Here is a 25702-nt window from a genome sequence, read left to right on the forward strand (position 1 = left end):
TTTAGCTTTTTTTAACCATAAGTTATTATGTTCCACATATTGCTTCGAATAGTCATTATTGCGTCTTCAAACTCTGATTAAAAGTTCAAACATAGCCACGATGATTACGTTCATGAGAAACAAACCGATTTCATTACACTACACCAAACATCTCTTGTGCATGACTCAATTGTTGCCACAAGCCAAAGCCTATCATCTTTAATAACACCTCTATAATTATTATAAAGTCTATTGTAAGAATAAAAACTATGACATTTCCTTTCTTCATATCTATATATAATTATTATAAAGTCAGAGAAATGTTCATTCAACGAGATGCAGATTTGATTCTATCTATTCCAGTTTCACTTGAGAATGCTGATATGTGGTGCTGGCGTGGCGACATAAGGGGTGTTTACTCAGTTCGTGGAGGGTACCGTTTGCTGAATGAAAATAATCACAATCTTAATACTCCTTTCACGGCTTGGAAGGAGTTATGGCGTTTGAAAATTCCTCCCAAGTTTGCTAATTTCATTTGGCGCTGTGCAAGATGTATTCTCCCTACGTTGGTGTCTCTTTCCAGTAGAGGTATGAATATTGACACTCTGTGTCCTATTTGTCATGCATGTCCAGAATCATTAAATCATCTTTTATTGGAATGTTCTCAAGTTACTGGTGCATGGGGTGGTATCTTGGATTCTACGGATCTGCATGCTGACTTGAGTTTTGAAGCTTGGCTTTCGGAACTTTTTAAGCAATCTGATCATAATAAATTGTTGCGTTGCATTGCCACTTGTTGGTGTATTTGGAAGAGAAGAAATGAATGGGTTTGGAGTAGAAAGATGTGGCCAGTAGAGGAAATTATTCGAATGGCTACAAGCTGCTTTATTGAATGGCAAACCCAATTAACTACAGGATCACATGGATTGGGACATATCCACAACACCCAAACTCGGAATGTGCATGAATCTTCACATGTGGCAGAAAACATCCCTCCTTCGACATTGGTGGTTGAAGTTGATGCTGCTCTCCCGCAAGGTGGCACCGATGGGTTTTATGGCATTGTATGTCGAAATAGCAATGGTGGTTTTGTTGCTGCGAGGAGCGGTCCAATTCGTTGACTCAATGATCCCCATCTTGCGGAGGCCTTTGCCGTTAAAGAAGCTCTTTCCTGGACTCTTGAACATGGCTGGCGCAACATTGTGCTCAAATCAGATTGTCAGATGGTGTGTAAGTTTTTCGAAAATGATTCACCGGACTATTCTTATACAGGTTGCGTTCTCAAGTATTGCCGGTCTCTAAAAAGGCACTTTGAATCAGTGTCTATTCATTATGTTAATCCATCAGTGAATAAGCTTGCTCATGTGTTGGCTAGAGCGGCTAGTTCTCATACTGATCATTTTAATTGGTTTTCTACTATTCCTTCTTGTATTGAACACTTAATCTCTTGATTTTAATGATATCCTTTCCTTTCAAAAAAAAAAAAAAACTATAACTAAATGTTTTTATATTTGGAAAATTACCCGAGTATATATACTAATTACTAATTACTAAATTCTCAATTTTCTAAATCACGATTTTATATTTCTATTATACACTTAGATCGGTATCATGTAATTTGAATTATGTTTTGTGTTATGTTTGGACATTAGATTTTTAAATATGTAGTGTTGTGTTGTTGTTCGGACTCATTATTGATTGAGAAATCTGAGATATGCATCGTTTTCGTGTTGATTGGATTTTAAATGTTAAATTATTAAAAATTAATTAATTAATTAATTGCGCTAAAGAACTAGAGAATGTTAATGTTCTCAAATCGACCGAACCAAACTAAACTACAATGTTAAATAGAATGGTTTCGTCTTTTCAAAACTGAAAAAATATAAATCAAACCAAGGAAAAAAAGGACCCGAACTGTCAATCGAAATTCCCACCCCTAATTGTAGGTTCTTTATGTTACTATTATTTAAATTCCATTAAGTAAATTTACAAGTTTATCTAGACATTATTGCATGTTCGTTAAATTACAATTGCAAGTTGATTAAGTCACTACAGCAAGTCCTTTGAAAAAAAAAAAAAAAGAAGAAAAAAGTCACCACTACAAGTTCATTAAGTCATATATGCTCGTCCGAAACATTATTACAAGTTCATTAAATTACCAACGCACACTCATTAACCCACTATTGTTGGTACAGTAAGTCAACATAGGTCATCTATAATATTACTATATCACACGTTTATTGTAAGAATATATTGAAAAAATATATCAATATGAGTGAATTTAAAATATCTCTATGAGATATTTTTAACGATATTACTTTTATAGATTGATTTTATTTATAAAGAAAGAAATAAAGGAAAATTTATTTAAGCAATGTTTGGTTTATTATATTGGCAACATGACTTGGGAAGCAAACCCGAGACGTCTAAACAAATACATCCACGGACAACAACAGAACACTTCCACGGATCATCTGTTGAAAATCATCTATTGCAAATTATTAACTTATAATTGTTTGTATGGTTTACATTTTGAAACCATACAAACTAAGTTGCGATGAACGTGGATCGAACACGTGACCTTCAGATCTTCAGTCTGACGCTCTCCCAACTTAGCTATCCCCGCGTCTCATAGAAACTTTACATTCTTAATAAATGAACTTTTAGCTTTTTTTAACCATAAGTTATTATGTTCCACATATTGCTTCGAATAGTCATTATTGCGTCTTCAAACTCTGATTAAAAGTTAAAACATAGCCACGATGATTACGTTCATGAGAAACAAACCGATTTCATTACACTACACCAAACATCTCTTGTGCATGACTCAATTGTTGCCACAAGCCAAAGCCAATCATCTGTAATAACACCCCTATAATTATTATAAATGTTGTAATGTTTGTGCCCGTTGTTCTTTAGCTCTTAACCAGTGATTGCAGGATTGGATTACAATGTAAAGATAAAAGTGAAGTGAATGTAGAACAATAGACAAGGAGAGCCAAGACAAGGAATTCTTATTCAACCATCTATCTCTTCCATACAACCATAACACATCTATATATAATATACAAATGTAACGGAAGACATAATGCAGCCATTAATCACTTAACCGTTACATAATCAATACTAATAATGGCCACAATAAAAATATATTTATAACACTCCCCCTTGGACATTATTTGGTTACGATCTTGCCTCATTAAAAACTTGCTAGGAAAACCCTGTGGGAAAAACCTAGACAATAAGAGAGTACAATAGAAAATATGTTCATGCCTCATTAAAAACTTCACTATGAAAACCACATGGGAAAAAATCTAGTTGAAGAAAAGAGTACATGATATATGTAAAAACATATATTGTATTTGGTTGCCTCATTAAAAACCTTAACTTAAGAAAACCCTGTAGGAAAAACTTAGTTAAGGGAAAAAGAGTACACCATAAGCGCAGCCTTCAGGGCATAATCTGCATAATCTTCAGGATTTTGGAGTTTGTTCATTTATTAACCAATTATTTTGCAACTTTTCCCCATTGTCATTACTATATCATACTCATGCCTTGTTAAAAACCACACTAGAAAACCCATTGGGAAAAACCTAGTGAGAAAAAGAGTATATGGTATGTATATGCTGCAAAAAGTATAACTATTAGTCCTTTTAAGACCCAATCTACAGGATTGACTCAATTGAATATATACGCTGCAAAAAGTGCAACTATTAGTCTTTTTAAGACCCAATCTACGGGATTGACTCGAGTGAATGTACTTCATGTCTCCCCCTGAAGATAACAATTTTCAAATTCTACATTGCCTGTAAAATTATTGTTTCTAAAGGGTGTAGAGAAGGGATATGGTACAATTTTCAGGATTGTCATTAGAATTTATCATATTTTCTCATGATCATCTGGACCAGTAAAATTATTTATAGTTTATATTTTGTTGCTCCCCCTAAATATAATAATTTTTCTTTAGCTACACATATCAATCTTATGAATATTTGTAGGTATACATTTGCTAACTTGTCACTAGAGCAAACCTTCTGAACAAATATTTTATCACTCTTCTGGAGTTCATGTGGATCAAGGTATTTTATATCATGAAAAACTATATACGTTTTTATCTGTAACAAGTATGATGACTTCATGCCAAAAGGCATCAATACGAGTATTTGTACCTTGATTTGCTATTCGTTATCTTATCTCATAACTTAACATCATTAAACTCTTTATATATTTCATTGATGTTTACACCATAAATATTGACTGAGATAATAAATAAGTCCTTTATCAACTCTTTATTGAGCACATAATGGTACATATTATTCCTTCTATATGAGGATAATAACCCCATTCGCAACTCTCTAAAAAGTAAATAATGGCACTTAAATAAATCCTCATTTCGGGAATTATAAATCCATTAGGGATTTTTAGGATAAACTAGAGGATATATTTAGGATATTTTCAAGAGGAAACGATATTTGAGTTTCCCAATCACATATAACATTACTAGGCATGTTTATGATAATATATTTTCATACTTTGTTATGGGGGAGAAAATACTTTTAATCAATTTATTGACTATAAGAAAAATCATAGTTAGTAACTTACTAACTTTTATACTTTTTATTTTGTGATTTTCATTCATCACATTTTGAGAAAATCCATCAAGAATTTTAAATATAAGTAACAAATTACCCATATAAATATGTGATAACTATAACTATTAGCTACATATCTAATTTATTTACTGCTAGTTTTATTGAATAGCGGAATATAAAGCCATGACTAATATTGGGTCTCTGCGAAAACCCTCCACTCGCCTTAATTTATTAGCGAATTCTGATTTGTATGCCTTAATTGCTATTTTCTATGAAAACAGTTAGCACGCTGCAGGCGTTATACTACTATTTTCATTTCTGGATCCAGATTTTATGAGCAATAGAGGCAAAATATGTTGTCGACAACTGTAACAGCTTTGTAAATATCTTTTATACACATGGCAATTTTGTATCAACCAAATATATGGCATTTCCCAAGAGTATTTGGATTTGGTTGTTCCGCTTCCCCAATATTTTAGTTATTTGGTGCACCTACAATTTTACTGGGGGTTTTCGCCTTCTAGACGAATATCTTCAGGATAAAATTTCTATATTTCTGGAGTGACGAAATTTCTATACTAGATCTAGTTTTGTAAATTCTTAAATCAATATATGCTTCTGGCATAATGGTAGAGATGTTTAGTCCTAGTTGGGGATTTCAACTCTTAAGATATTTTCTATGGACTTAGTCACTCCTTTGGGATTTCTAGCATATAATTTGTTCAATGTCTGAACTTCTGGTTCTATAAGGCTAGTACATAAGATTTTTATCAATTTCTCGGCATTTAATTAATTAGAAAATTTCAAATCTCCCCCTAATGCCGAGAAAAGATCTTATAATGCAACCAACATCACCGTTGATTTCTCATGATGGGATATAGCTAGAAGGGTTGCATACTAAAAAAATTGAACGCAGATAGGGAAATGCATCATGTACTAGGGTATGTGATATGTAGTGGATCAACATATTGGTTTTCAATTTTGAAGGTCCCCAACAAAATATTTCCTCCAAAATTGCTTAATTTGCTTTCCGAACAAAGTTGTATTAAGATTTAGAACTTTGATTAAAAAAATGATATTGTCTATCTTAAATAATTGTTTCATGACAATTAGAGAAACAAGTAGAGTAATATTGCCTTCTCACAAATTTCAAAATTGACATGAATAGCCAATGTATATAAAAAAAAAATGTCGTAAATAATGTGGGCAATAATATGGCCATCATAATTGACAATGAGATCCGCATACACCAAATATCCTTCAGGGATTTACTTAGGGTCTATAGATCATTTTAGATCAAATATTCATAACTGATGGTTTAGACCAAAAGGTGTCAAAAAAAAACTAGTGATGTAAGTGTCTACCTCTGGGCAAAATTTTATTGAAAATATTCACTATTATTTTGTTTTGATACTCAAGACTCATGCCATATACTTTTATGATAAAACTAGAACCATCAATATGCACAGATTTCGACAAATAAATTATTGACTTCCAAATCATAATCAAGTCAATTTGACATTAGTCATATAAATTGTCCTAGTACTATTATCATATGACTAGTGCTATGAATTCGCCTTCTGGGCATGCTATGTCTAAAAATTCAAGCTATAATAAAATGTGAGATGAATCTCAACATATACATGGCCTATAGCAAATAGCTTTTATATCAAAGAAAACTGAGAAATTGCCCAAAACCACACTTCAAAAAGAGAGTAATACCACGTAATTACCTCATATGAGTTAGCCAGAGTCCAAGAGTTACTACCTCTCCCATTAATGTACCACCATTGTTCTAAGCAAAATGTATTATTGCAGATTATAAAGGCAGACAAAAATAGTTGCACCCACTAGCAGTAGCATGGGCAAAAACAGTAAAAAATATATCTCCAGGATTAAAGATTACAAGCAGTACTCACATTCTTTGAACGTTCTTATATTTATATTAGGCAATATAATAGCACAGATTTTCCAGAGTTCAAAGATCACACATGAATAAGACAGGTTGCAATTTGCATTTTCACAAGGTGTACCTACTCAAAATCCACTTAAATAGATCATCCAATGGGGAACCAAACACTCAATTGTTTAGAAGTCCCAAAACGTTCGCGTATTATAGGCAGGCATACACCAAGGCAACAGTATAAGGCTATCTCCAATTTAATAATTAAGAAACACCCACTTAAACAGATGTAGCAATCACAGGAGTTTAGGCATTGCAGAATGCGACACCTCAAAGAAATTGCAGCAAGTAGTTGGTTTCTTCCACATAATCACAAAATGCAACAACACATAGAACAATTAAGCTTACTTTCTTCTTTGCACTTATATACTAATACAGTTATAAAGACTATGCCTTTCTCTCTTCAAACCACATTAGCACAGTCATATACCAATAACTTAGTGAGAATCAAAATGCCGAAATATATTCATACCGTATTAATGAAGAATTTGTCGTGAGAAGCTTTGTCATCCTTTGTAGGATATCTTGAACATCAGCCTTTGAATGAGAAGCATCCGGTTCATTTGCCACCAACCTCTGCCGCAATTCATCTTCTGTGATCTTCAACAGAAAGGGGCAGGGATGGCGCCGCATCACCTCCGCGACGATTCGCCGGCAAAATCAGGATGGCGAGAGGCTAAAGGTGTGGAGGCTGTGTGTCGCCAGCTCTGCCCAGACGGCATGGACGACAGACAGAGAGGGCTGAGGAATCGACCCAGAAAAAAAATGCGATGCCTGGACATCATGATTAGGCAGGTGAGTCTCCGTCCCAGCCGCCATTGACGAAGCTTCGGGGGAATCGCGAGGATTCGCCAACGTCCACAGATCGTGTGCTTGACGGTTGCAGCGGCGATCCGGAGGTCTGATCATGGGCCTTATGAAATGGTTGGGATCTCCGGTGTACTGCTTCGACGATCGGCATCGCACAGGCACCGACCCAAACCTCCAATGGTGGGAGTGAGGGTGACAGCTACGATCGACGAACTGCTTTTCCGACGAAGATAGCGATGATTTGTGAAGTATCTCCACCGCGTCAAAGCTCTTGCATTTTTTTACAGCAATCGATCTGGGACCTACGGACGAATAGGCTGATCGCCGATGATTTGTGAAGGGCCTGATCGCCGGCTGGATCGAGGAACTGGTTGACTCCGTCTCTTGCCGGACCACAATGATATACCTCCGCCTCTGGCTGGATTTTCATCTCATCAAATGCGCAGCGATCCCGATCTGACTCCGATTCGATCCATCTGTTTAGGTTTGTCCACGTAGAGTAAGTGCTGATAACGTGTTGTAATGTTTGTACCCGTTGGTCTTTAGCTCTTAACCAGTGATTGCAGGATTGGATTACAATGTAAAGATAAAAGTGAAGTGAATGTAGAACAATAGACAAGGAGAGCCAAGACAAGGAATTCTTATTCAACCATCTATCTCTTCCATAGAACCATAACACATCTATATATAATATACAAATGTAACGGAAGACATAATGCAGCCATTAATCACTTAACCGTTACATAATCAATACTAATAATGGCCACAATAAAATCATATTTATAACAATAAAGTCTATTGTAAGCATAAAAACTATGACATTTCCTTTCTTCATATCTATGTATCTAACTATAACTAAATGTTTTTATATTTGGAAAATTACCCGAGTATATATACTAATTACTAATTACTAAATTCTCAATTTTCTAAATCCCGATTTTATATTTCTATTATACACTTAGATCGGTATCATGTAATTTGAATTAAGTTTTGTGTTATGTTTGGACATTGGATTTTTAAATATGTAGTGTTGTGTTGTTGTTCGGACTCATTATTGATTGAGAAATCTGAGATATGCATCGTTTTCGTGTTGATTGGATTTTAAATGTTAAATTATTAAAATATAATTAATTAATTAATTGCGCTAAAGAACTAGAGAATGTTAATGTTCTCAAATCGACCGAACCAAACTAAACTACAATGTTAAATAGAATGGTTTCGTCTTTTCAAAACTGAAAAAATATAAATCAAACCGAGGAAAAAAAGGACCCGAACTGTCAATCGAAATTCCCACCCCTAATTGTAGGTTCTTTAAGTTACTATTATTACAATTCCATTAAGTAAATTTACAAGTTTATCTAGACATTATTGCATGTTCGTTAAATTACAATTGCAAGTTGATTAAGTCACTACAGCAAGTCCTTTGAAAAAAAAAAAAAAAGAAAAAAGTCACCACTACAAGTTCATTAAGTCATATATGCTCGTCCGAAACATTATTACAAGTTCATTAAATTACTAACGCATACTCATTAACCCACTATTGTTGGTACAGTAAGTCATCATAGGTCATCTATAATATTACTATATCACACGTTTATTGTAAGAATATGTTGAAAAAATATATCAATATGAGTGAATTTAAAATATCTCTATGACATATTTTTAACGATATTACACTTATAGTTTGATTTTATTTATAAAGAATGAAATAAAGGAAAATGTATTTAAGCAATGTTTGGTTTATTATATTGGCAACATGACTTGGGAAGCAAACCCGAGACGTCTAAAGAAATGCATTAAACCATACTTTGCATTACAAATCTTCTCTAAATTGATAGATATATGATCTTCCGTTGCCGGGAATTGAACCCGGGTCTCCTGGGTGAGAGCTAGATATCCTAACCGCTGGACAACAACGGAACACTTCCACGGATCATCTGTTGAAAATCATCTATTGCAAATCATTAACTTATAATTTTATGGTTTACATTTTGAAACCATACAAACTAAGTTGCGATGAACGTGGATCGAACACGTGACTTTCAGATCTTCAGTCTGACACTCTCCCAACTGAGCTATCCCCGCGTCACATAGAAACTTTACATTCTTAATAAACGAACTTTTAGCTTTTTTTTAACCATAAGTTATTATGTTCCACATATTGCTTCGAATGGTCATTATTGCGTCTTCAAACTCTGATTAAAAGTTAAAACATAGCCACGATGATTACGTTCATGAGAAACAAACCGATTTCATTACACTACAGTAAACATCTCTTGTGCCTGACTCAATTGTTGCCACAAGCCAAAGCCAATCATCTTTAATAACATCTCTATAATTATTATAAAGTCTATTGTAAGCATAAAAACTATGACATTTCTTTTATTCATATCTATGTATCTAACTATAACTAAATGTTTTTATATTTGGAAAATTACCCGAGTATATATACTAATTACTAATTACTAAATTCTCAATTTTCTAAATCTCGATTTTATATTTCTATTATACACTTAGATCGGTATCATGTAATTTGAATTAAGTTTTGTGTTATGTTTGGACATTGGATTTTTAAATATGTAGTGTTGTGTTGTTGTTCGGACTCATTATTGATTGAGAAATCTGAGATATGCATCGTTTTCGTGTTGATTGGATTTTAAATGTTAAATTATTAAAAAATAATTAATTAATTAATTAATTGCGCTAAAGAACTAGAGAATGTTAATGTTCTAAAATCGACCGAACCAAACTAATAATTGCTCATTAGACTTTATGATATGATCTTGATGTTGATATGATAATTGCTCATTATCCCATCTGATGATTATGATATGATCTTGATGTTGATGAGATGATCTTATGTGTTGATCTTGATAATCTTGATGATTATAAGAGGATCTTGATAATTGTGTGTTGATTCTTGATAAATCTTGATGTTCTTGATTTTAAAGATAAAGTATGATTTTGTGATTTAAATATGATTAGAGCCTTAGGTTGAATCGTGAATTTCGTATTGTGATATTCTTTGTATATTTGGGTGGGAATTCACATGTTCGGGTGTTGATTACGTTTAGAAGTCATGTTAGGATATGTTCAATGTGATTCTTGATTTTGATCCATTATTTGACTACGTGGTGTTGTCGTTTGCGTTTAAAAGTGTCTAAACATAGTTTCGGGTTCCACAAAAGATCCCTGGACCCAAGTATTGAAAAAGAGTCAGTGGCGACTGCCCGCCGGGCACCCGCTGCCCAACATTCTTGCCGCCGGCGGGTGGTCCTCCACCCGCCCCGATCACTCGCTGGTTTCTCCCAATGCGGAATGGTGGTTTTCCCCGTTTGATGTTTCCCCGACCCTCGTGGTGTCCCAACGGACTCGGTTTATCGTGCCTGAGTCTAGTTTGATGTTCCGGGTACCATTCGTAGGATAAAAGAGATTATGTATTACATGCTAGTTGAATTGGTATCCCGTTGGCCTAGGTGGAAGATGTATGAACCCCTTACGAATATTCCTAGTATGTGGATGACCACGCATAAGTTAATTTATGCATTTTCCCCCCCTTCCCAATGTGCTAATGTGAGTTGCATGTGCTTGCTATGTGTTACGTGTGCATGATACCCCAATTTGGTTGCGATCAAATTGGCTATACGGGCAGTTGGATGGGTTGAGAACCATACCAACTGTTAACCAGGCCGGTTGCGATCAGTCAGGTATATAAATATTATATAGTGCTGCGGTCCACCGTTTGGTTGCGATCAAACGTTTTACATGAGCTGTGGTTCATAATCTGGTTGCAATCAAAAATACACTTTTGGGCTGCGGTCCACTGTTTGGTTGCGATCAAACATTATGATGAGTTGCGGTTCATCGGTCGGTTGCGATCGACCCCTTGTGCTACAGTACAGGCAGGGTGCTTCGGGGCCATGCCAGAGCTATATGCAATGGCGCTTCGTGTATGAGCGCGTGAAGGGTCCTGTGGCACCACCAAAGTGTGTTTATGTGATTGAGATAATGATTGAATGATGATATGAATGATGTGAAATAATCTTGTGACCTTAGGGTATATGCTAGTATCTTTATATGCATGATTATAACTGCTGAATGTTCTTGTCCCTACCTGTTGAGTCTATTCTCGGTTTTTAAAGCTAGAGTCCCCTAAGTATATATCTTCCGGCTTCAAAACGGTTTTCCACTATCAATCAACACCCAGCATTTTTATCTGCTGATATCTCCCCATAGCTGCAAAGAACGTGGGTTACCTTGGCCAGCCAATGTGTTCAATGTCGAGATATCAGTTGTAATATCCTCATCTACAAGCGATTCCCCAAGAGTGATGTTAGACTCCCCTGGATCATTTCCGTCCTCACCGGCCATCATCTGCCCCAATCAGTAAATGTATATGGGTCCGTTTACTAACAGAAAATTGTTCTCTGTTTTCTATTTTCTTATTTTTCAGTTTTCGTTCTCTCCATTCCGTGTTTTCTGTTTAGAAAACTTGTTTACTAACAGAAAGTTGTTCTCTGTTTTCTGATTTTTTAGTTTTCACCTAAAATTTAGTTTAGATAATATATATTAATATTTTTTGAACTAATATTTAAAATGTTTTGTTTGGATATATTCATTTGAATGACATTGTATATGAATATATAACTTTTACTTTGAATTCTAATATATGTGAGATTTCAATATCCAATATCTGGACCGAACTTGTATTATGATGTAACATAATTAAAAATATTCGAACTAATAATCTATTGAGTTCAATCAAAATCTAAAACATTATATAGAGTTTAATTCTTAATTTTGATAATGTTAATAATGTCTAACTTTAAAGTGTAAGCAAATAAATTATGTTTAAATAAGTAAAGTAGAAAAGATAGAAGATAGTGATAAGTAAAATAAGATAATAATGAATGTAATCATAGTAATGTGGTTATAGTGACATATAACTAAAGGATTAATATTTGATACACCGCCAGTGTATAGATGCTATACACTGGCGGTGAATGAGGAGATGACACATCATTAAAGAATAAAATCAATGTTAATTGGGTCCTTTTTTGCAAAATATCTAAGACTTGTATTCTTTTAGGAAACTCTTTTATTTATAATTAACAAAATATATCTACTTTCCAAAACATATTTGTTACTTAATTATTATATATTTAATTATCTAATTAGAAATAATGAAAACCATTCTTTTATTTTTAATTATCACGTATCACAAATATTAATCATGTACGTATCACTTATTATAATAATAATAATAATAATAATAATAATAATAATAATAATAATAATAATAATAATAATAATAATAATAATAATAAATTTCTAAATAGCATTCCTGTAAAAAAAATTCAACATACATTCATTATCTAATTATTTCTTTTTTTGTTTTAAGAAATTATTTCTAAATTATTATATTTATAACTAAGAATACTTTAATTTTAATTAACAAAATCATCTAATTTTCTATATGTATCTTTAACTCCTAAATCTATTTAAACCTCTAAACTCCTAAATTTAAATTACAACCTTAGTCACTATTAGAAACAATTGCAACATCTTGTAAGAAAATATATTCATCAAAATTCAATTTTCTCTGTCAAAAGAACCCAACCTGTCAATAGTTTCTCTTTGTCTGAATCTTTATCAGTATTCTATTAGTAAAGAGTTCTCTACAGGTAAGTTGTTTTTTGTATCTATTTTCTATTGTTGAAATTCTCTTGTAAGTTTTTTTTTTTTTTTTTTTTTTTTTTTTTTTTTTTTTTTTTTTTTTTTGTAATGCCTCTTGTAAGTTATTATTATTATTATTATTATTATTATTATTATTATTATTATTATTATTATTATTATTATTATTATTATTATTATTATTATTATTTTATTTTAATTTGTAAACTCTAAAAAACTATAGTTTTGATATAAAATGAAAAGATGGAGTTTGTAACTTGATTTATGCGTTTTGGGTCTTCAATTTTAAGAGCATAATATGTATAATTTTGTTAGTGGCTAACAATGATGAACATTGTAATGACTATATTTTTCATTTCTCATATGTTTTCTCTTTTTACTATTTTGGTACTTGGTGACAATAGTCTTTAAACTGAAATATGCTCCTATTCATGGGTTTACTTGTGTTCTAATCCCTTTATATATTTCTTTATAGATTAATGATGGCTACTTTCCATGATAATAAAGACCATAATATAGTCGAAATTGAAGAAGATCATGGTTGTGAAATTACTACAGAATTGAGTGAAAACAATCATGATGAATTAGTGAATAGTGGTGAATTTAATATAGTTGAGATTGAACAAAATGCCAGTGCAAATGCGAAGAGTGATGTGAATAATGAGACAATAGAGTTATGTATTGGAATGGAGTTTCAGTCACTAGATGATGCTTTAATGTGTTATACTAATTATGCAAAACATGAAGGTTTTGGAATTCGCAAAAACCGCATACAAAAGTCTAGAAAGAATCAAATGGTTATTGGACAAGAGTTTGTTTGTTCAAAAGAAGGTTACCGTGCAAAAAAATATTTAGAGCGAGACAATAGGAAAAAACCTCCATCTGATGAAACACGCATGGGATGCAAAGCCATGATTTATGTATCTAGAAAAGACGAAGACAAATGGATAATATCTAAATTTACTAGAGATCATAATCATGTGCTTGCTTCTCCTAGTAGTGCTCGATTTCATCGAGTTCATAGAAAGAGGACAAAATCTCAAAGGAATTTGATTGACGTGCTTGATGAATCTGGAATTCGTCCTAGTAAAATAATGTCAGTTTTGGTTACTGAATCTGGAGGAATAGATAGGGTCGGTTGTACAGAGCGAGATATTCAAAATTATTTAAGTAACAAAAGGCAAAAGCAACTTGAGAAAGGAGATGCACAAGCAATGTTGTATTATTTTAAGGAGTGTCAATCTAAAAATCCAGGATTTTTTTTATGCAATACAAATGGACACAGAAGGTCAACTAGCGAATTGTTTTTGGGTAGATTCAAGGTCTAGAGTGGCTTATAAATTTTTTGGAGATATTGTGACTTTTGACCCAACTTATTTGACAAATAGGTATAAAATGCCATTTGTTCCCTTCACTGGAGTCAATCACCATCACCAGTCCATTTTATTTGGTTGTGCTCTATTATGGGATGAGACAGTGGAAACATTTGTTTGGCTATTGAATACTTGGTTAGGAGCAATGGATGGATGCCATCCAAAAACAATAATTACAGATCAAGATACAGCTATAACTACTGCAATTGCAAAGGTCTTGCCAAATACTGCACATCATTTTTGCATGTGGCATATTGAGAAAAAATTTCCTGAAAATCTTAGCCATGTTTATCATAAGTTTGATGATTTTAAGTTTCAATTTTCACATTGTATCCATAGGATATATATCCCGAATGACTTTGAAGTAGAATGGAAAAAAATTCTTGACAAGTATGGTTTACGAGGAAATAGTTGGCTTGAGAAGTTGTATTCCATTCGTGAAAAATGGATTCCTGCTTATGTACGTACTAGTTTTTGTGCTGGAATGTCTACTACTCAAAGAAGTGAAAGTATGAATAAGTACTTTAAAGATTATATAAATGCTAATACACCAATAAGTAAGTTTGTTGTTCAATATGACAAGGCTCTTGACGCAAGGTACAATAAAGAAAGGGAGAAAACCTTCAAAACATTGAATTCAAAACCTATCTTAAAGACATTGTACCCAATGGAGGAAGAAGCTTCAAAGGTTTATACAAGAAAGATGTTCAGAATGTTTCAAGACGAATTGATTCATTCTCAGCAATTTGTTGCAGAAAAAATTATTACTATTGAGCATGAGTCTGTATATAGGGTGCATGAGTTTGACAAAGAAAAATCAGAGTACATAGTGACATTCATGAGTTCGTCAACAACCATAGAGTGCTCATGTCACATGTTTGAATTTTTGGGCATCCTTTGTAGACACCAGTTGATGGTTCTTATCAAGAAAAATGTGTACTCTTTACCGAAGCTCTACATTTTAAAAAGATGGACAACAGATGCTAAAAAGGGAGAAATTACAAGGACATCAAATAAAGAAGAGATGACTGATGTCAATATGTGTTCAACAACATTGTTTAATAATATCATGGTTCACTCATTACAACTTTCTGAAAAAGCTTCACGTTAAAAAAAGCATTATGACACCACAATAGAAGGCTTGCAATGTTTATTCAAAAAGTTAGATGCATTGAAGATTGATGATGGTATAACTAGTAGCACTGGTTGTTTGACAAGCATGATAAGTCATCAAGATGATGATGATAATAATGTAGCAATGCGCAATCCTCCTCGTGTGACTACTAAAGGTCGTCCTCGGTCTATCAGAATGAAAGGAGTTTTAGAGCTTAAAAGTAATGGAGTTACATGTTCAACTTGCAAAAAGAAAGGACATACCAAGAGTACTTGTACACTGAAAAATAAAAATATGGTATGTAGTATGAACTTATTTTATAGTTCCATTTAAATTTTTTATTTTTAAATATTATTTAATGTTCATAATAATAATTCTCTTTAATCTCTTATTGTAGAATTTAATTACAGATGGACAACAATCGCCAATTGGGACAAATGAAAAGAACTGATTTTGATGAGAATAATGAAGACATAAGAAATGTGGCTCGTTTTATGTTTCATCGTCATAGTTTGCAAATTTAATTTTTTACATTATTGGATATTGTTGTATGGAGTGTATTACATTATAACTTTTTAATAAGTTTTAAGATATAATTTGACTATTACATAATATTTTATTAAGTGTTGATTTTATACATTATTGAATATATATATATATATATATATATATATATATATATATATATATATATATTCTTACAAGATGTGACAATTGTTTCTAATTGTGACTAAGGCTGTAATTTAGTTATAAATATAATAATTTAGAAATAATTTCTTAAAACAAAAGAAGAAATAATTAGATAATGAATGTATGTTGAATTTTTTTACAGGAATGATATTAAGAAATTTATTATTATTATTATTATTATTATTATTATTATTATTATTATTATTATTATTATTATTTTATTATTATTATTATTATAAGTGATACGTACAGGATTAATATTTGTGATACGTGATAATTAAAAATAAAAGAATGGTTTTCATTATTTCTAATTAGATAATTAAATATATAATAATTAAGTAACAAATATGTTTTTGGAAAGTAGATATATTTTGTTAATTATAAATAAAAGAGTTTCCTAAAAAAATACAAGTCTTAGATATTTTGCAAAAAAGGACCCAATTAACATTGATTTTATTCTTTAATGATGTGTCATCTCCTCATTCACCGCCAGTGTATAGCATCTATACACTGGCGGTGTATCAAATATTAATCCATAACTAAATAGATGATAGATGATTGTGTTTTCCATTTCGAAAATAGGTTTTAAGTGTGTTCCAGTTTCCCAGAAATTTCCAGAAATTATTTTCAGTTTTCAAAATGGAAAACTGTGTTAATAAATATGTTTTCTGTTTTCTATTTTTCAGTTTTCAGAAATTTTGAGAAATTTCCCGTTAGTAAACGGCCCCTAGCTTCTCTTACACTTAGGGCCTAGAGAATATTTTTTATCGCAATAAAAGCAAAGACCCTTTTCTCTCCGAACCTGGACCTCGGTTGCACTCATTCGTCGTATCGGAACCGAAGAGGCTGCAACACCATTGTTAGCTAGAGAAGGGGTTGGTAGAAGCCCTTTAGATGAAGAGAATTGACTTATGGATACCTCATGCGATAATGTGTGGCCATCGTTACCCGCCCAATTATCACGTACGATCTCCTCATGTCTCACTTCAAATGCTTTGGCCAACTCGAAGGCATCCAAGAGTGATTGGGGCTTAGCAATTAACATCTCATCCCGCAAGTTCGGTTTCAACCCACCAGTGAATAAAGAAACTAATAAAGGTTCTTGGATTCCAGTCACCTTATTCATGAGTTTTTCAAACTTAGTTTGGAATTATGCTACTGACCCCTTTTGAGTCAACTTGGCCAGGTCAGCTTGATAATCCTAAAAATGGTGTATTCCAAATCGGTATCGGTGTTGAACTTTCTCCAAGAAGTCATGCCAACCAAATATTAAGTTGTTCTTTCGTGTCTAGCGATACCACTCGGATGCTTCTCGTTCTAGACTGAACCCAGCTATTTGCAGGCTTTGGTCCTCTGGAACTTTGTGGAAGTCCAAGTACTCTTGGATATTAAATATCCACTGGTGTGGGTCTTCTCCTTTAAACTTTGGAACATCTAACTTCATAGTGTGTAGATGAGGAGTTGAAGGCTCGGTTGCAACAATCTCATTCCTTACCACCCGTGTTGCTTGATTAGCTTCGTCAGGAAGTCGTCCATGATTAACGGCTGGCTGGGCATGTAACACCTCACTTTTCTTAAACTTAATTATCAAACTAAACCTTTAAAGATAAACTAAAGCAGCAGATTAAAACAACTAAATAAACATAAAGAGGTGTCACCGCCCATGGTGACTGCACAGACTATAAAAGGAATCTGAAAGAGTCAAGCTAAAAGAACTACAACCAAACTTGGGGAACCAAGCCCCGGTGTTCAACACCAACAAAAGAAGGTAGACAACTACAAATCCAAAATAACATAAGAGTTTAGACTGCAAAGCTATCTAAGCTAAACTCGTCTAACTCGTACTCTCTTTCTTACGAGCTCGGCCGACCTGAAAGGGGTTAACACACAACAAGTAGAAAACAACACGTTAGCACGAAGCTAAGTATAACGTCACTCAACCCTGTAAAGTAAATACAGTATATACTTTTGGAAAGCATTTGTTTCACATTCTTAAATCAAACAACTTAATCATACTTGGCAATAACTTCTAGATGCTTGTAACCTAATAACGGATAGGCATGCTTATATAACAAACACCACATCACAGCCTCAAAACTTGCAATCAAATCTAAAGTTTTCTCAAGTACTCAACAATCTCATGCTTTCTCATATAATCCAATAAGCAATCTCATGCTATCAAATATCTCATAAGCAATCTCATGCTATTAAATAACTCATAAAGCAAACTCATGCTATTAAATACTAATCATGCAATCTCGTGCAAGATATATAACTCATAGGCAATCTCATGCTATCTACTACTAATCATGCAATCTCGTGCAGGGCATATACTCATAAGCAATCTCATGCTATCAACTTCAAATCATGCAATCTCGTGCAAGGCATATAACTCATAAGCAATCTCGTGCTATCAACTACTAATCATGCAATCTCTTGCAAGGCATATAACTCATAAGCAATCTCGTGCTACTAATCATGCATTCTCGTGCAAGACATATAACTCATAAGATGATGCTATAGTATAAGTATAGATATACATACACTCTTTTATAAAAAGAATACTTTTCTATGAAGGTTTCTTAGAGCCAAAAGTGACTCGCTTTCTTTGAGTTGTGATGACTCGCTTTCTTAGAGTCGCAATGACTCACTTTCTTAGATTCGCAATGACTCGCTTTCTCGTTACTCGTGGGCGAGGCAGGATTTCACCATAATGTGAATGAACTTATTGGGTTCGGCATCTAGCCAGCCAATCTCTCATCCCGCCCATAGAACCAATCTCGTGGTTCCAAAACTCAAACTCTGTGGAATCTGGTATCGAACTATCAGTGTGCACACCCCCTGACCAGGATTCCAAGTCTGGCAGGCAGTTTCCAACCTCGTAACGTGGAAATACGCCGCGTTACATGATATTGGATCGCAATGTCCGTTTCTTTCTCTCTTACTCCGAAAGGACATAGTCCAAACGGGTCCTCCAAAACAAGATTTCCTCACAATCGATACATATAGATATCACTCATGTAACTCGAATCATGAAACATTTATCTTATTCAAATGTGCACATAACTTCTCAACACATTCTCAAAATGACAAGATAATGACTTTCCAAATTGGATATGAGTTTTTTTCGAAAATAATACTTACGCTCACGTTGACCACTTATGCACTTTTAAAACATGATATGCTCAAAATGCAACTCACTATAAAACATGCTTCCATTTCTATTCATAGTGAAATCTCAATAATTCAACAAAGCATGCTTGTTAATCATAACTTGACAAATCTTCTCAATAATCACTTAGCAAGTATTTAACATGAAATTAGAACTCAAAGTACTCAATTTATGCTCATTCACTGTGCAATAGTATTCAGGGAATTCATGTTCTGTAAACTTTAACATTTAGGAACTTGGCTAAAATCTCTATAAGTCATAATATACACTTTAGGCATGCTTTTCTAGCAAGACTTTAACAAATAATGTTCATGCTTCTCTATTTAACAAACAAATAATAACATGTTTTTCAGATAGATGAACAAAAACTAATGCTTCTCATTTCTCATTCACTGGAACAACCTCTATAGGAATTTCCTTCACAAAAATTAACACTGAGAGCTCAATTCTTCACCAAATTCAACGAAATCAAAGCCAAAGCGTGTGTCAAGACGGCCCTGAGGTTTCAAGCCACAAGGGCCCGGCCACTACACAGGTTCTACTCAACGGGGCTCTTGGCGGGAATTGACGATTCCCGCCTCTTGGCCCGTCAATTTCACAGCTCAAGGCAACGGCCCTCTCCTAGGGCCGCCCCCTAGAGCCGGTTAACCACGAGGCTGGCCAATGGCCTCCCTCGAGGGACGTTGACTAGGCCCGTGATTTTTACTGGTGCATACTGTCTGATGCACCAGTGGACTCCTTTCACCTGCAAGAAATTTTCCAGACATTCCAACACTTCCAAAACATCAACAACACATCATAACTCAACATTAGATCACTTAATAGCTCAAAAACTTCAATAAACTAGCATTTCTACTAAAAAATAGACTTCAGAGAGTCTAGAAATAGCTTTGGGAGTCCATGGGTTATACCTTTGAAGCTTTCTTCTCCTTGCTTGGATTCCACCTTCTTCCCAAGCTAGATTCCCCCTTCTTCACCTCCTAAACATCGCAAACAACCACACAACAATTCACTACCAAGTTCTCAGAGAAAAGATGAAGGCTTAGGAGGAAAATCAATGGATGAGAAGAGAAGTTAGAAATCTTACTGTGTTTTCTTCTTGTTTTGCAGCTAAAGGTTGGGAAGCCAAGTGTGAAATCAAAGAGGCAAAGATAACTACTCCTTATATAGTGGCTCTAAACCCTAGGATGATTCCTCATGATTGGTGGAGGGAAAAAAGGGTTAAAGCTTGGCTAGAAATGTTACCAGACAAAGTTTGGATAGCTTGTGGTCCACCATGCTCCATGAACCAAATGCTAGATTTGCTATTTAAAATAGTTTGGGGTTGAAAAAGGAATTTTCCCAAAATGATTTCTAGATAAACACTTGATTTAGGTTTCTCAAAATTCTCCCGGTTTCACTCAGATAGGCTCAGTTCAAAACTTGGTACACGAAGTACCCGAAAATTTAGGATGTTGGTTTTTAAAATCAAGTCTTGGTTTTGAATTTATTTAAAAATAGTTCAAAATAATTTATTCAACACCGATTTCATCGCATAAAATTTTATGGAGTGATAATTGGCTAATTTAGATTTTCTTAAAACCGGATTTATAAAATTAAATTTTGGGTTGTCACAGGGCAGGAGGGGACCCAGCTCCAGCTACCAGTTGTAGTCGTGCCTCCATGGTGGCAGCCAAGGAATTAATTTTCTCTCCTATTTTCCATTGCAACCTGGCTTCTTACGTGGTCATTTGCTCACTGAACTGGGTTTGGAGGTTTTTAAACATTTTCGGTAGAGTCCGGAAATCTACCCGGGTGTCTGCTTTGTCTAACATGTTGAAGCTGTGATTTTTGAATTAGGAATCTGTTGGTTTTGTTTTGATTGCTTTTGTGGGTAAGGGCGTCTCTCAATGAAAGTACTAGTGATATAACCCGAAAGTTGAATCAAGAGGCCCTTTTCGAGCCAGGGTGAACACCAAGAATTAAAGATAGGCGATAGAGTAGAGAAAGGAAGACTTGAGAAGGAATATGTTGTTCATTTTTCTGAGATCATATCTCATACAGATTAAATACTGCAGTCTGGTAATAGAAATGCTAATTCCTAGGAACGCACGTAAATGTACGTTAGCATAGCAAGAAAAGCGAATAATAATGAAAATAACAATTCAATGCATCACATAATCCTTTAACATCATGCATGACCACTTCTTCCATATTCTCATAGTCAACTTTGCCAACTGTCGTATCACTTCCCCCTGCCTCAAAAAATACGAAAATAGCGACGGAAAATTCCGTCGCTAGAAAGGGAAAAATCCGTCACTATCGCAATTAGCGACGGAACGGGTCTGTCACTAAAAGTGGCGTCGCTAGAATTTTGCGACCCAATTTTTTTCGTTGCTAAATTTAGCGACGGATTTTCCGTCACTAAACTTAAAAATATCCGTCGCTAATTTCATCTCCGCGACGATTTGAATGACAAAATTTGTAAGGGAATAGCGACGGAAAATTTCGTCGCTATATATAGCTACGGACATTCCGTCGCTATTTTGTTTCTGTAGGTACCATTTAACTATAGCTTAAATATTTAGCTACAAATTTACTACGATTTTTGTCCAGTCGCTAAAGTTAATACCCAAAATCATCCTCGACTATAGTGGTTTTTCTCAATTTCGTCCTAAACGACTTTGGTGACCTAATATCGTCCCAGACTTTTGTGTTACGCGCAATTTAGTCCCAGACTTTTGTGCTTTTGCTCAATTTAGTCCATCATTTGTTATTCTGTCCATTTGGTGTTAAATAAATAGACAATTAAGTAATTTTAATATTGGCATCTCTTTACTCATAGACATGTGAACTACGAAATCCTTTTTTTTTTTTTACGAATTACTCCCAAAATTACTCCTAAAACTGCGAATATAAATTTGATTTGCAGGTCCGGGAGTAATTCTGGGTGTAATTCGTACAAGAAAGAGGAATTTCGCACTTCACAAGTTGAAAGTAAAGAGAGATCAATATTGACATTACTGAATTGTCCCTTTATTTAACACCAGTTTGACAGAATAACAAATGGAGGACGAAATTGAGCGAAACTCAAAAGTCTGGGACGATATTAGGTCACCAAAGTCGTTTAGGACGAAATTGAGAAAAACCACTATAGTCGAGGACGATTTTGGGTATTAACTCCTAAATTTTTATAGTTCTTTTTTTAAATAATCTAGCAATTAATTAATATCACATCCCTATATTAAACCTATAATATAATACTTCAATAATATAATTGCAAAATATATTATATTAAGAAATTCAATTTCAATAACAATAATAAAAATATAGCATTGTAAAGTATTACATTATTAGAAACGGTACCAAAGACCCCCTATTTTTTTTTAATTTAAAATCCTATACAAATTTTGCAAAACCCAACACAATAAACTATACAATATATTTTTCACAATAAACTATACAGTATATTCTTCACAATAATAATAGAAGAGACCCCCCAATTAGCCTGTACTTACTACTAGAATGTACACTACCGTTTTGATCTGAATGCTGATTTTTGCTTAAATAAACCACACGCTTCCAAGGCCTTTTGTAAATCTGAGAAAACTCTTCTTCTTCCAAACTTCTTTCCATCATCCTTCCATATCTCAAATCAGCATTACCAATTACTACAGTATGCCACAGTTGATTCCAATCACCAAAGCATGATATCTGTGAACACTGAGATGGTAAACCATCCTTGACGATTCTTCCAACTTCTAACCAGTGCACATATAGAACTGCAAAAGCATTTCCAAACAACCTTAATTGATTTTTTTTCTCTCAAGCAGTCGTTAAAGGAGTTTGTGCCTCACTTCAAATCAAGTCATTTTTCATATGATGTTTACTCATTACCAAACATCCATCTTAGTATTCTCATCAATTACAACCATGAAGCATCATATTGTATAGACAATTTATTTGTTCACAGCTCAACATTCCCTATCATAATGCATAGTCAACCTAATTGGCTACTGGGTGAACTTTATTGTTCACCTTTAAAATGGAAGGATAAAGTAGCCAAGTAGGATAGAGAATGCTTATTATTACTCAACTTCAATTAGCAATACCACTTATATGCTATTGGGTTTCTTTAGAGACTTAACTTTTTTATCAATACCACATGCTTACCATTTTCAAAATTACTTAGCAAGTTGTTTGAACTATTAGATTTAGCATAGTCAGAATTGTTCTTTAACATTAGATGCAAGAGAAGCAAGGAATTTAGTTTGAATATGGAGTGGTTTCAAATTTCAAACTTTAGGAAAAATCAGGAACATAACAAAATGGAATACTTAGAAAGTAATGGACAGCTAGCTAGTACATACTTCAGCCCATCAATTGGCTCCCATGTATCTTCAAGGTCTCTTTGTGTTTCTTTTCCATAAGGATTTCAAATGCAGATTATATTTTCAACTATCCAATGATCTCTCACAAACAAATTATATAAATAAAATGTATTCCTGAAAATGTATGCCAGGCTTTCCAGTATCATTAGGATCTCCAAAACAGATATCTACCAGGTGTAGAATTTCATATTCTGCATCCGAATCATCAGAATCTGCCAGAGAATTAGCATCATCTTCACCTTCTTCCATGAAAAAGAAACTTTTAAAATTTGAAAAACTTTAAGTGACTATTGCAGTTTAAGTAAACTGTCATTCATTAAAGCACCAGAAAACAAAACAAAAGGCTAATGTGTTGTAAAAAACCAAGATTTGTTTTTGGGTGGGGGTGGGGAATAACAATATTAAAATACATAAGAATAAAATAATGACAACTTTACATACACACAATCTCCAATATTCAAAATAAAGCTAAGAACTTTAGCTTGAGCATAATGTTAATCCACATTCAATATTACTTCATCTTCTTCATCAGCACTGCAAAAACAAGTGTGCCATATAAAGGAGTGAAGACAAATAGAAGTTTTAAAAACTGCGAAGAACAGGACCTCATTTTGTTACCGCCATAGGGCAAGTTCATATGATATCACTCACTTTAGTATCTACCCTTGTTTTTTTACTTCTTTGACTCTGCAAAATCAAAAAGACATACATCTTGAGAATCAAGAACTCGATAAATCATGTAAGAAATTGAATAAACTAATGTTGAAGGATTCATGAGAATTAAGAATTTCGATAACTCATGTAAGAAAATTGAGTACGAAACTAACGCGCTGAAAGATAGCCAAAGAACATAGAAGATCAAAAAGGTTCCTAAAGAAACCATTCATTAACTAGTTAGTTGATAGAATACTGCTAGTGGTTAGAGGCTCATACCATTTTGATCTGTTTCTTTGACTTTAAAAAATTATGGCACACTTCTGTCACATTGTCAGATGCAGGATGCTCTTTGCCAAAAGGTGCGAACCTGACAAATACCTTGAACGGTGATAAATTGAGTACATAAACAAACTCGCTAACAGCATCCTACAAGTGGAGAAGTGGAGATTCCTCTGAAGCATCTTAATCAAGGATTTACACTTGTCTCCACTATCCCTACAAATACAAGCGGAACAACACAACACAAAATCAAACAATTTTAAAACAAAAAATTTAATAGCAATTTATCCGTAACTTGTTCATCGAGCATATGAATAATGATGGTGCACAGTACCTGGGAGTAGAGGAAACCGTGTCGCAGGGGGGAGGGACTCTTCGAGCAGATTGTGGAAACCGTGGTTTATGAGTTATTTGTTCTGCCATTTTATCAAAATTAAAAGCCCTAAAAGAGAGACACATTAATACTGTGCAAGACCTGAAGGTGTATAACTTAGCTAAGAGATAGATTTGTACCTTCGGAAACTAAAAAGTGATTAAGGGAGCGAGAAGACGAACATGATTTGGCGGTGGTGGCGGTCGTTGTGTCACTGTGTCGGCGCCTCGGGAGTGTCATCGGTCGGCGGTCGGTGGGGCGGGGTTGCGATGGTGGTGGTGGTATAGAACAGGGAGAAGCGATGGTCAGAGTAGGGAGTGGCTGAGACGGGAGAGTGAGCAAGGATTTGGAAATTAATTTTAAAGAGTTAATTCTAGCAATAGTCCATTCTAGCAATAGTCCTCCGACTATGTTGATTTTCCACGTTTGGTCCTTGACTTTTAATTTGGACAATTTAGACACTTGACTTTTGAAATGTTTCCAATATTGGTCCTTCCATTAGTTGAAAGTTAAATGAATGTTAGTTTGTGGGGTAAAGTAGTAATTTACCTACTTAGAGTATAATTCACGGTCTTTTTCCCTTTCCTTGCATTCATTCTCCCACTGGAAAATTATATGTCATCGAAGAGGCAACGG

The 25702-nt window shown here is 34.0% G+C and overlaps 2 protein-coding genes, 1 long non-coding RNA gene and 3 other non-coding genes across 7 annotated transcripts; 2 read left to right on the forward strand and 4 right to left on the reverse strand.

The window, feature by feature from the left end:
• Nucleotides 1-299: 299 nt before the first annotated feature.
• Nucleotides 300-1100, forward strand: LOC109179802. The gene has a single exon (XM_019329285.1). It carries the CDS (start codon nucleotides 300-302, stop codon nucleotides 1098-1100), a length of 801 nt encoding a protein of 266 aa, XP_019184830.1.
• A 1432-nt stretch (nucleotides 1101-2532) lies between these two features.
• On the reverse strand, nucleotides 2533-2605 carry TRNAF-GAA. Its single transcript has one exon. It is a non-coding gene; the product is annotated as a tRNA-Phe (tRNA).
• Nucleotides 2606-9192: 6587 nt separating this feature from the next.
• Nucleotides 9193-9264, reverse strand: TRNAE-CUC. Its single transcript has one exon. It is a non-coding gene; the product is annotated as a tRNA-Glu (tRNA).
• Nucleotides 9265-9356: 92 nt separating this feature from the next.
• TRNAF-GAA lies at nucleotides 9357-9429 on the reverse strand. Its single transcript has one exon. It is a non-coding gene; the product is annotated as a tRNA-Phe (tRNA).
• A 4091-nt stretch (nucleotides 9430-13520) lies between these two features.
• Nucleotides 13521-15522, forward strand: LOC109179804 (protein FAR1-RELATED SEQUENCE 5-like). Its single transcript, XM_019329286.1, has 2 exons — nucleotides 13521-14257; nucleotides 14427-15522. Exons 1-2 carry the CDS (start codon nucleotides 13521-13523, stop codon nucleotides 15520-15522), a joined length of 1833 nt encoding a protein of 610 aa, XP_019184831.1.
• Nucleotides 15523-23117: 7595 nt separating this feature from the next.
• On the reverse strand, nucleotides 23118-25446 carry LOC109179796. Of its 2 annotated transcripts, XR_002053981.1 has the most exons (6): nucleotides 25207-25446; nucleotides 25028-25135; nucleotides 24691-24909; nucleotides 24363-24444; nucleotides 23737-24291; nucleotides 23118-23148 (listed from the first exon to the last, which is right to left on the reverse strand). It is a non-coding gene; the product is annotated as an uncharacterized LOC109179796 (long non-coding RNA). The 2 variants fall into 2 exon arrangements; XR_002053980.1 differs by having other exon boundaries at nucleotides 23737-24444.
• Between the last annotated feature and the right edge of the window lie 256 nt (nucleotides 25447-25702).

Source organism: Ipomoea nil, unplaced genomic scaffold, assembly GCF_001879475.1.
Source record: "Ipomoea nil cultivar Tokyo-kokei standard unplaced genomic scaffold, Asagao_1.1 scaffold0980, whole genome shotgun sequence".
In the NCBI taxonomy this organism is placed as follows: domain Eukaryota; kingdom Viridiplantae; phylum Streptophyta; class Magnoliopsida; order Solanales; family Convolvulaceae; genus Ipomoea; species Ipomoea nil.

Excerpts from the sequence above, each read along its gene's own strand:
- LOC109179802 (XM_019329285.1), top strand. The coding sequence starts at position 300 with ATGTTCATTCAACGAGATGCAGATTTGATTCTATCTATTCCAGTTTCA.
- LOC109179804 (XM_019329286.1), top strand. The coding sequence starts at position 13,521 with ATGGCTACTTTCCATGATAATAAAGACCATAATATAGTCGAAATTGAA. Across the intron at positions 14,258-14,426 it reads GGAGATGCACAAGCAATGTT|GTATAAAATGCCATTTGTTC; the intron begins GTATTATTTTAA and ends TTTGACAAATAG.